This window comes from Globicephala melas, chromosome 2 (assembly GCF_963455315.2).
Source record: "Globicephala melas chromosome 2, mGloMel1.2, whole genome shotgun sequence".
NCBI classification, from domain to species: domain Eukaryota; kingdom Metazoa; phylum Chordata; class Mammalia; order Artiodactyla; family Delphinidae; genus Globicephala; species Globicephala melas.
Genome location: NC_083315.2, coordinates 131,697,823 through 131,710,285, shown reverse-complemented (window position 1 = coordinate 131,710,285; position 12,463 = coordinate 131,697,823). Strand labels below are relative to the sequence as shown.

Here is a 12,463-nt window from a genome sequence, read left to right as displayed (position 1 = left end):
TGTATAATAAAAGTGGTCATGAATCTTCATCAAATGGGTTCAAAACAAAACATGAACTGGCTAAAATGCATAGAGAAACTGACAAACCTGAAAGGAGTAGGAACACTAATTACCTCTCAGTCTATGAAGTGGACAAAAAAAGATATACACAGCAGAGTAATAGAATTTTGGCCAAAAGGTAAGCTTAAACTTAAAAAAATTGAAAAGGCTGTTGTGTAACAAGAAAACTAGAAATTCAAGATTAAAAACCCAACTATTTAGAAGTCAAAAATTGTTTAAATTCCTTAGACATGATAAAAAATCATGATGCTAACACTACATAAATTGTATACAGTATTTACTGCAAAGCCATTCTTTGGAACTAACACCAACCCTCCCCAAACTCTTCCAAAAGATTTAAGAGGAACCCTTCCAAACTCAGTTCAAGACATTATCCTGATACCAAACCAGACAAGGCCACTACAAGAAGAAAATTACAAGCCAATACCCCTGATTAATATAGATGCAAAAATCCACAATATATTAGCAAACTGAAATCAGTAATTCATTAAGAGGATCACACACTATGATCAAGTGGGATTTATTCCAGGGGTGCAAGGATGGTTCAACATTTGCAAACCAATCAATGTGATACACCATACTAACAAAATGAATGATAAAATCATCTCATTAGATGTAGAAAAGCATTTGACAAAATTCAATATCCATTCATGATAAAAACTCAGATTAGAAAGACAACCTACCTCATTGCCTGTGTAATAAAGGCTATATATGACAAGCCCACAGCTAACATCTTACTCAATGGTGACAAGCTTAAAGTATGAAAATCTATCATAAGTTGCTTATAAGTCTGAGAGAATAATTCTATTTAGAAATGAGGGGTTATGTAACTAAGAATATGCTTTAAAAACTTTAAAAAACAGGTTAAAGAAAAAGATGGACAGGAATGAAGCAAGCATTAGAAAACCTGGATCAGCTAGTAACCATTAGAAAAAGTAAAATTAATGTTGGGAGAGCAGTGGAGGGGAAGGGGCTGGACCCAGTCAATTTACTAGGCATTCTTTCAAACTTCTAAGTAACCACTAGTTTTCATGTTGTGTAAGTAATTCAAGAGCATGGAAGAACCTGAAAAGCTATACAGTTAATTAGATGAAGCTGTCTGTCCCTGATAACAAAGCCTGATAAAGCTGTTAATTATAGACTACCCTCAATTATGAGTAGTCATAAAAATCCTAAATATCAAAAAACCTACTTCAGTAGGCTACAAGTACTGTTTTCATCATCCAAGGAGCTTTACTTCAAGAATACAAAAATAGGTTACATTAAAATTTGAGTACTGATTCCAAGAGTATGGTAAACTAGATTGTAATGATATCTTGGTGTAGCATACTAAGATATAATGTGTATTAACATTTCACACATTGGGGGAAATATGAAGCAGTTATTTGTAAGAATCCACAGGAATTACCCAGCACTGGGGCCAAAGTCAGGGTTTTGTCCTCCCTATTTTCCCCTAAATATTCTGGGGAGAGCAGGAAGAACCACCCCTAGGCACATAGTCACTTAGGTGTGGGGTCAGAATTCAGATTACCTGTGTGGTCCTCAAAAAACCCAAGGCAATTATGTAAGATGTCACTAAGGAGGTAGCCTTCTAGCACCTAGCAGAAACAAGTGCATGTTTGGATACTTTTATCCAGGCTTCAAAGAATTCCCACAAATGTTCCTAAGAGCATGTGTTCACTGAAAGTAAAAGAAAGTCACCATGAGCCAGATTCAGCTTAAAACAATTGGTCAAATAGGGCAGATTCCAGAGTTATCAGATACAGAATATACAAGTGTGTTAGAAAAATAAGAGTACTGAGGGGGCTTCCCTGGTGGCACAGTGGTTGAGAATCTGCCTGCTAGTGCAGGGGACATGGGTTCGAGCCCTGGTCTGGGAGGATCCCACATGCCACGGAGCAACTAGGCCTGTGAGCCACAACTACTGAGCCTGCGCGTCTGGAGCCTGTGCTCCACAGCAAGAGAGGCCGCGATAGTGAGAGGCCTGCGCACCGTGATGAAGAGTGGCCCCCACTTCCCACAACTAGAGATAGCCTGGCACAGAAACGAAGACCCAACACAGCAAAAATCAATAAGTTAATAAACTCCTAAAAAAAATACTGAAAGTTTGACAAAGGGGCAAGAAACTTTCAGAATTAACTAGGCAGATTGGAAAAGGAACCAAATATAACTTGTAGGAAAAAGAGATGAGGTAATGGAATCCCAAGTCTAGTACACTCACATCAAACAGATTTGGCACAGCTGAAAATGAGTTAACCCAAAGAAAGGTCTGAAGAAACTACATGGAATACAACACAGACAGGTGGGAAGTATGAATGAGAGTGTAAGACATGGAAGAATAAGAAGGTATACTATGCCGTTCATTGAAATTCCTGGGGGTAAGAGGCAATGGGGTAGGTGTACTATTAGAGAAGTTAACAGCTGAGACGTTTCTAGAGCATATGCATCCTATCAGTCTTCAGATTCAGGAAGCCTAATGGATCCCAAATAGGAAAAATGAAATTAAACCCCCATCTAGACACAGCATAGGCAAGAGTGCACATACTCAAATACCATAATAAAGGCAGCCACACAGAAAAGTGTTACCTACAAGGTAACAGCAACTAGACTGACCGTTGATTTGCCTGTGGCAGTATTGAAAGGCAGATAAATGTTGGTGTCAAACTAGAATTCTTTTCCCAATAATTACCTCTCAGCAAATTGACAGATGAGGGCAAAATAAAGTTTGTTTTTTTTTTAATTCAGTGAAGCTATATGTTGGGCTGCACCTTACAGGCCTGCAAGCCTTGTAGTTGCCCAGCCTCAAAACTGAACAAAGAACCTAGAAACATCAACAGTTTAGTGGACAGAGGGATCTTCCTAGTCCGAAGAAAGGTCCTGGAGCGACACCTCACCGTGCTCAGCAACAACCTTCTCTACTCGGGGTAGAAGGCTACCACTTATAGGGGAAATTGATGTCAGGTTGGCTCATGAGTTACCAGGGAAACTAGCGGCTAGGGCAGGGGGCAAGCACAAAGGCGGTAACTGATGAAGCCCTATAACTAGGAGGATTGGATAGTCATGTGAGTGAAGCAGGGACTGATCAAGCAAGAGGACAGACATCTTGAGTGGCCTGACCGTACCCTCTACCCTTACATACCCTGCACGACCCTTACAATCTTGGTCCACCCCTCTTGCGCAGTGTCCCTGGGGTCAGGTATGTCGAGGGGCACTGCAACCAGATACCACAAATGCAGTACAGACAGCAGCAGCTAAAGAGTAGCAAGAGAAAGCAGGGCGCTTAGCAGGTCCATTTACCATGGAAGCCCAGAGGAGGAGGACAACAGCATCTCACCGTAGACTCAGCAATCAGACTCATTTTGCGGCGAGCCCACTGTTGCCACCCAGCCCTGGAACAGATTCCCTCCCCTCAGGCAAGGGACAAAATATATAAGATGTTTAGCAGGCACAATACAGGGGAGGTCATGACCATTAAGCAAAACATAAGCAGTAATAGCATCCTGAGATAACGCGGGTTTTGTCCTGGCCTGCAGGACCACATCGCCTGTCCACCCTCAGTCCCCACAGCCATGCCTAGTATTGGAGAGGTGGTGTAACAACCGACCACAGGGTTAATATAACGCCGCCTTTCTCCAGTAGGGGCCCAGATTGATTACCTCAGCAGTCTTCGGTGGGGCTGGGTAGGAGACAGGTGAAATCGCTAAGTCCCTTTCTAATCCTATTTCCCAATGGGGTGGCAAACCCAAACCACCTGGGACTTACTGTCAGTTCCAGGGCCATTTTATAATGTGTTCCCCTTGGGGTTAGATCCTATGATAAGGGCAAAAACAAGTTATTGTCCTTCTGTGGTCAACAGCTGAACTCAGATGGTGTTGACGAGTTACCTCTGGGTGAACATGACGTAGACACTGGTTATAGTTATAGTTTGTAGGGCTTGAGTTAGCCTCCTGGCCCATGCATTGAGAGCTGGTTTCCCATCTCAGTTAAGTAGTCCATTCAGCCTTTCAATTAGCCGGCAGCAGTGAGGTTGTAGGGCAGGTGAAAATGCCAGTGTGTCATTTCTGTCAGCCCATTCCTGAACTTCGTAGCTGGCAAAGTGGATTCCTTGGTCACTGTCGATGTCCACGAGGGTCCTGTATGTCACAAGCAGCTGTTCTAGACCCCAAATCATGGTTTTGTGCATTGCTCGACTCGGGAAGGCCTTTTGTAGCGTCTTCCACCTACTGTAATGCACGGTAGACTGCGTATGGCTGTTGTTCCATGACACTGTATGGTTGCTCCGCCCCCTTCCACAGCTGGGACCAGGAGCCCATGGGTACTCGTATTAGTTTGCCGTTGCCACAGACCCCAACCAAATCCTCCCAGGTAACTGGCCACGTCCAATTCACAAGCCTGCCCCTGAGTTAGTATCCCAAAAACCTGTGTCTGTAATTGTTTAGGGATGGTGAGTTGGGGTGTGCTTACATATTCTAGATATTCCAGGTCCTTGAGTTTTGTCTGTGTTCACCAGCCAGCCCAGTGCAGTCAGATGAGCTATGAGTGCGGGGCTGGTACTTTTTTTTTTTTTTTTTTTTTTTTTTTTGCGGTACGCGGGCGTCTCACTGTTGTGGCCTCTCCCGTTGCGGAGCACAGGCTCCGGACGCGCAGGCTCAGCGGCCATGGCTCACAGGCCCAGCCGCTCCGCGGCATGTGGGATCTTCCCAGACCGGGGCACGAACCCGTGTTCTCTGCATCGGCAGGCGGACTCTCAACCACTGCGCCACCACAGAAGCCCGGGGCTGCTACTTTTAAATTGGAAAGAGACTGTGAGAATAACAGGCTATCATCAGTATAATGGAAGAAGAAGGCATCTCTCATGGCAGTCAGCTGCCACAGGGCCCCACATGGCTAGTGGACAGCCACCTCGCGATTCCCGCCCCCCCCCCCCCCAACTTTCCGTTCCTCACCAGTATTTCCCGACATCTCTGCATTCACGGGAGTTTCCTCGGCCTCCTGGCTGGCTCAGCAATTATTGGGCTGCGCCTCGAAGGCCTGCAAGCCTTATGATTGATAGCCCAGCCTCAAGACTGAAGAGCGAGCCCCGAAACAGTGACAGAGACATCAGCGGTTTAGTGGAGAAAAGGATCTTACTAGTCCAAAGCCAGGTCCTGGAGCAACACCTCACCGTGCGCGGCAACAACCTTCACTACCCGGGGGAGAAGGAGGCTACCATTTATAGGGGGAATTGACATCAGGTTGGTTCATCAGTTACCAGGGAAACCAGCGGCTGGGGCAGGGGGCAAGCATGGAGGCAGTTACTGATTAAGCCCTATAATGAAGAGGATTGGATAGTCATGTGAGTGAAGCAGGGACTCATCAAGCAGGAGATGTAGAGAGAGCAAGACAGCAGCCATCTTGAATGGCCTTCATACACTATGTGATTATCTTTAATGCTGAGAAGACAGAAATCCGACACCTATTCTTTACTTGAAAAAGAAAAACTAGGACTAAGAAATGATAAACTCTGAGCATAGGGGCCCTGTTCGCCACATAATCATATACACAGTAGGCACTCAATAACGAATGACCCTCGTCCGGCACAGTCGCCAGCAACAGGCAGGCACCCGGGCTGGCAGTGAAATGTTAGAGGCATTCCTGTTAGGGTAGGCAGCCCCCCTGTGACTGACTTCATTGGCTGTCGCAGGTATAAAGAAGCAAGTCATCAGTTCTGTTTGAGTGGCACAGTGGGGGAAAGAGCCATAACATACCTCATAGGTAAGCTGATCCTTAAATTGAGTCCAAATTCATGACTAAAAGGCCAAATTTTAAAGAAAAGACCCTTCACGTGAATTGCAATCCTCAAATGTGTAATTCTGTAGCCATTTTACAGCCAGAGTAAAAGATGTTGAAAGGGGAAATTCATCACTTGACAGATTGTGTTATGAGCTAAGATCAGGGACTTTTATTTGGAGGGGGTGGTTAATCCTACTGAGTGCTTATGTAGACCTATATTATAAAGAGATGTCTGAAGAGGTCTGTTTAGCTCTCATCTGATTATCCTAATAGGTTTAGTTGGTACATAGTTGATATTTGTCTGCTATTAATTAACAAATAGTCTTTATTTTTAACTTGAGCTTTAAGCTCTTATTAAACAATATGATTAATTAGAACATGTGAGATGTGACCTAAAATTGATGACATGGGAGCTTGAAAATTACTCACCTCTAATTGTTTTTCCTAAGTGAATGTTACACTTAATTCTCTCTGTCTTTGGGGACTTACGGAAGTACCACTGTGTCATGGTTGGTGGTCTCCTTTAGACCCTCCCTCTTCTCATTTCCTTGTAGTTTTTGTATCTTTCTATCCTCCTCCTATAAGCATTTATCTCCTGCCCAGACCCTACAATTACTTCAATAAAGCAATTATTCTTTAGACTTATGGGGAAGCCTTGCCAATTTCACTTCAAACAATTTATAATTAACTAAAACAATTCTTTCTTTTCTAGGATTGTAGAAATCTATAGTAGAAGATTACAAGGTAAACTTTGAAACTACTTTATTTACAGAAAAACATTTTTTATTAAGGAAAAAGTCTTTTTTGTTCTTATTACAAGTGTAATACATATGGCTTATAAAAATCAAGGGAATTCCCTGGCGGTCCAGTGGTTAGGACTCGGTGCATTCACTGCGGTGGCCAGGGTTTAATACCTGTTCAGGGAAATAAGATTCCCCCAAGCCGTGTGGTGTGACCAAAAAAAAAAAAGAAAACTTTATAGGAATATAAAACAGAAAGTCTGCTGTGTTTCAAGCCTCCAGAACAAATCATTGTATTTGCACATTCCTTCACATTTTATTGCATATACCAACATTTAAAAAATCAATCTACTTTTATTATAGTATTTTCTTTTTCCCCTACTTTTTCACTTACCAGGTCTTAAACATTTTTTCACATACATGTAACCATCTCATTCATTTTGCTGGCTGTTCAGCATTCCATTGTACAGCTACGCTGTGGCTTGATTTAACCAGTTCCTGCTCTGATATTTGGGGATTTTGTCGGTTTTCAAATTGAGGCAGTGCTGAACACTTAATGTTTTCAAAGATGTTGTTTATTCAGCCCAGGAACTACGTTATTTAGGCTAAATCGTTGATTTTCAACATTGCTCTAAGTACAATTCAATAATTGGACTGTAGCTCCTTTGCTAACCCTGCTTCAAGCTATTTATTCATTTACTTTACTCTGCCTCCACGGGGTGCTTGTTATCAATATCTGGTCAGTCTTTCTGCACACCTAAAGAGACAGTCGTCATTCTGATCTGTTCCCTCCAGTGGTGCTGGTGGGCACTGGGGGTTCCTTAGTTCCCCTTGGCACGTGTACTGCAGGTGAGGGGACTGAACAGGGGCATCCTGTGGCCCAGACAGCAGAGCAAGCAAACTGGTAAAAAGTGGTGCATCTTGGCTCTTAAACCTCACCAAAGTCTTGCTTTTTAAGATTTCAAATATTCTAGAGACAACAAAAGCTTCCAGGTCTCTGTTCATGTCAGACTCTTAAACTGAGCTCCTTGTCACATCCACAGTTCAAGAGCGCCTTACGAAACAAATTGCTGTAGCAATCACAGAGGCCTTGCGACCTGCTGGAGTGGGGGTAGTGGTTGAAGCGACGTAAGTCCATGTTTGCCTTTAATAATGTCCCAGTGGTGTTTTGGGCTGGAGGTGTAGAGAGTCATAGACTTAGGTGTAGTGAATTTGCACAACAGTGCAAATCAGTCTTCTCTTGATTTCTTCTTTAGCTCTTTGTTGCTAAGAGCAGAGTTTTCCCAATATTTTGCGACACATTTGAAAAATAAAGAGTTGTACTTAAGAATAGGTACAAAGGGCAACTGAAGACACTTCTTTAAGTTAGAATGAATTAGGAGAATTGCGAACATCTGTGGGCAGTTTTCACCCATTCTTTTGTCATGGCGTGAACTGTGCACTGTGGGTGCCGTCCAGCTTCACCCACTGTGGTCACTGTTCTCTGGATTCTGCCTGGTGAGACCACCGTGCCTCAGTATTTCTCGGAACACCTAAGCTAGCTTAGTGCTGTCTCGGTCCTGAAGGTGGATCAAGTGAGAATCCTGAATTTCTTTTTATCTAGAAGTTGTGTATCTCTGTAGACACTTTGTATTAGTTTCACCCCGGAAGAAAATCCTATTTTTCCCCCTCCGACTGGATGCCTTAAGGACTCAACCACTGATAAGAATAAGAGCTGTAAGTCTTAGGAACTTAAAAAAAAAAAAAGTTTTAGACCAAATTTGTCTAAGAAGCGACATTTTGATATACTTGGTAACTGTGAACTCAGTTGAATCAGATTTAATCTTTCGGGCTGCTTTTATTTTAAAAACCAAACCAGCAACTGTCTACTCCTTGAAGCCACATTTGTTGCCTTGTTTTGTAGACACATGTGTATGGTAATGCGAGGGGTACAGAAAATGAACAGCAGAACCGTGACCAGCACGATGCTGGGGGTGTTCCGCGAGGACCCGAAGACCCGGGAAGAGTTTCTGACTCTCATTAAGAGCTGAACCTCAGCATGTGCCACATGGTTTACAGATTGTGCAGCTAGTAGCATCATTTGGTCTTAATTGTTTGTACATTCCATTGCCAGTTGTTGCTTATCCCTTGTCACTAATTGTATTTAATAATTATTTAAAGCAAGTCAAATAAAGGTAATTAATAAAGGGGTAATTAATCTACTTTCTTCTTGCCACCTTTTAGTGGCAACATTCAAGCAAACTGCCAATAGTGTAAGTTACTTGCATAAAACCACTGCCTTTCAGGTAACCTGAGGGTGCTGGGAAGGGAGAAGAATTCATGTGTTTTGTTCAGAGTATGGTAATTTGATTCAGAAGCACAGGTGTGTTGGGAATGGGAGAAAACTATGACCAATATATTTATTTTATCCTCCCCAAACAAAAATGGCATAGTGCTTAAAATAATTTATGTACACTGTGCAGCATTGCTCTGCAAATTCAAAGTCCAACAGCTCCATTTTAATCATGTTTATTTAACTGCCAGTGATACTTTATTTTTTATATATTTATTTTTTAACTATCCAGTTGTAACATATGTCACCAAGGGAAGGTGGTGGAATATCTATGTTTTTTAATTTCACTGTGAGTTAAAAAAGCAATTTCTACCTTCTATTCTTTTTAAAATTCAAGTACAGGGAATTAGTTCCTGGAGTTGTTTACGAGTGTATTCTCATGTCAATATACAGGGATTTAGACATTTAACTCTCTGTGCCTTGATGAGAATATCACACCATTTAGAGTGTAGATACCTTTGCCTTTTTTTTAAAAGCCATTATTTTATAAGACTTAGTACTGACCTTGCAAATAACTAGCTCTCACAGTTCTACCTTTACACGTTTCTTGGGAGCTTACTTTGTGAGTTCCTTGTAGATGCCTCAAAACTTTTTTTTTTTTAACTTATCAAATATTTTTCTAAGTATTTACAGAAACTTTTGAAAGTGTCCATCATTTTCAGGTCTGCAGAACCATAGCTTCCGTGAATATGAGAGAATGCAGAATTGCACTGTGGACTGCTTTGAACTATGTCCCATGTCTAATGAAAGCTGTATTGTTGGTGTCTGTAAAAATGCACCGTCATTCTCTGGAGTGATTGGAAGCTACTGGAAGCCAGTGTTCTGGTTTCCCTTGTGGTCCACGTGGATCTTGTCTTCTGTGTAACTGTTCAAGTGGGATAGGTCTTTTAGTGCAGGAAGCTGCTGCCTTATTAATGACTATCTTAAAATTTCCTCCACTGGGGCAGTGTGGGCCAAATTAAAACAAACAAACGAAAAAAAACCCAACTCTCTGCAAAAACAAACACAGTTATTCCATGGAGAAGTCTCTTATTTGGTTGACACTGTGCTCTTCAAATTTATCCTGTTACCAACAAGGATTAACTACAATGCTTGCTGTAACTCTGGTAGCCCTGTCTCTGCCACTCTGCTGCCATTTGGCTTATGCTAGGGCCAGATGGCAGGTTTTTTGTTTGTTTGTTTGTTTTAATTTTAAATCTTCCCTACTTCTAGTTCCTATATATATATTTTTTTCACTTGGAGTTTCTAAAGTAGAGTGGTGGTTGATTCTGAGTTCCTTTTAAAATCTAACCTGATATAAACATTATCCTGCTTAACATTTAGAGATAGAATTAAACATTCAGCTCACATTTGGTATTTTAAAGTTTTTACACCTGTGACTTGGAGGACCAAAGAAATTGTTAGCTGTTAATTCATCTTTCTGAGATCAATTGTATTCCTTTTTAATGACTGTTTATTCTAACATTCCTTAGAAGTGTTCTCATAAAGGTCTACAGTATCCACAGTATTGGTCTAGAGTATTGATAAATGCAAAGTAATTACCTTGTCTGTTTTACTCTGGTCTGTAGTACTTCAAAATTACTTTTTCATATCCGTGGGCTTGAACTCATTTGGGGGATTTTTAAGAATTCGATGCATTTAAATACACTGTTCAGTTTAATTGTTCAAATTGTATGTATATTGTTCCTGAAGTTGGTTTTATTCAAGTTATTAAAGTGTTATGGCTGTTCTTGTGAAAGTAGTTTCTTTTTGAACCACTGCTATAGATAAATCAATAAATTCAATTATTTTTACTGCATTCTGTTTTAGCAAAGATACCCTTCGTAAGGGCTTCTCTCAGCCATCAAGCTATTAGAATATAAATCCCAGACATAAATTTACCCCAGGCTCTCTGTTTCCCTTTGGTATTCAGTTTGGGTATTACTGTCCTCGCCCTATTGCAGTTATGGGAAGGACAGATCTGGGTTAAGAGTAAGGAATCTGAATGGCCCACATGTCCTTGTTCTAAGCCTAACTTTGTATAACTGCAGCTACTGAGAACTCCACTGCTTTCTGTGTGGGAGCAGCTGAGGAGGGAAGAGCTGGCTGGGGCAGGGAGCTGGGCAATGCAGGGAGTGGAAGAGTTTCCCTCCCTTTTATAGGGAAGAGCCTGCCTGGGCAAAACTTCCAAGTAGTAGCAAAGGTTTTGCTGCCTCTTTTCTGTCCATGCCTGGTGATCACATCATTCCCTCTATTGGGTGGACTTCCCATTCCCTGCTCCACCTAGGCAGAGGCCCCAGCCGTCACTGATTGTCAGCCTGTCCGGGTGCTGGGGCCAATGGAGTGGCCTGCTGCTCTTTGAAGGACCCTGTAGCCTGTAGGTAGTGAACCTAATCACCTAAACTAGGAATGCAAGAAACATTCCTTTTTTTTTTTTTTTTTTGCGCCCCACCATGCAGCTTGTGGGATCTTAGTTCCTCAACCAGGGATCGAACCCATGCTTTCAGCAGTGCAAGTGCAGAGTCCTAGCCACTGGACCACCAGGGAATTCCTGAAACATTCCTGAAACCACAACTCACACGTGTCAATAAAACAATGAGCTGCTCAATAAGCCCAAGTTGCTGCTCCTGAGTTTTTTCACTAAAGATTGAATTGGCTGAAAAAAGAACAGAGCTGGAGAAATCACACTCCCTGACTTTGGACTGTACTACAAAGCTACAGTAATCAAAACAGTATGTTACTGGCACAAAAACAGAAATAGATCAGTGGAACAGAATAGAGAGCCCAGAAATAAACCCATGCACTTATGTTCAATTAATTTATGACAAAGGAGGCAAGAATATACAGTAGAGAAAAGACAATCTGTTCAATAAGTGGTGCTGGGAAAACTGGACAGCTACATGTAAAAGAATGAAATTAGACCATTCTGTAACACCATACACAAAAATAAACTCAAAATGGATTAAAGACCTAAATGTAAGACTGGATACTATAAAACTCCTAGAGGAAAACATAGGCAGAACACTCTTTGACATAAATCGCAGCATATTTTTTTTGGATCTGTCTCCTAGAGTAATAGAAGTAAAAGCAAAAATGAACAAATGGGACCTGATTAACTTAAAAGCTTTTGCACGGCAAAGGAAACTATAAACAACATGAAAAGACAACCTATGGAATGGGAGAAAATATTTGCAAACCATGCAACTGAAAAGGGATTAATTTCTAAAATATACAAGCAGCTCATACAGCTCAATATCAAAAAAATAAAAATAAAAAACTGGGCAGAAGACCTAAATAGACATTTTTCCAAAAGACATACAGATGGCCAACAGACATATGAAAAGATGCTCAATATTGATAATTATTAGAAAAATGCAAATCAAAACCGCAATGAGGTATCACCTCACACCAGTCAGAATGGCCATCATCAAAAACTCTGCAAATGATAAATTCTGGAGAGGGTGTGGGGAAAAGGGAACCCTCTTACACTGTTGGTGGCAATGTAAATTGGTGTAACCACTATGGAGAACAATATGGAAGTTCCTCAAAAAATAAAAATAGAGTTACCATGTAATCCAGC

At 41.5% G+C, this 12,463-nt stretch overlaps 1 protein-coding gene across 5 annotated transcripts in view; it reads left to right on the top strand.

Moving 5' to 3' along the window:
* The window catches only part of GCH1 (GTP cyclohydrolase 1), a 53,980-nt gene extending 42,430 nt beyond the window's left edge, over window positions 1-11,550 (top strand). Inside the window, exons 4-6 of one of the 5 annotated variants that reach the window (XM_030855030.3) lie at window positions 6,545-6,576; window positions 7,616-7,700; window positions 8,476-8,853. In XM_030855030.3, the coding sequence (XP_030710890.1) occupies window positions 6,545-6,576; window positions 7,616-7,700; window positions 8,476-8,602 (244 nt within the window). In that variant the 3' untranslated portion in view covers window positions 8,603-8,853. Of the gene's footprint in view, window positions 1-6,544; window positions 6,577-7,615; window positions 7,701-8,475; window positions 8,854-11,342 lie in introns of those variants that run through there. The other 4 variants (XM_060293622.1, XM_070045060.1, XM_060293623.1 and 1 more) reach the window with 4 other exon arrangements.
* Window positions 11,551-12,463: the final 913 nt, after the last annotated feature.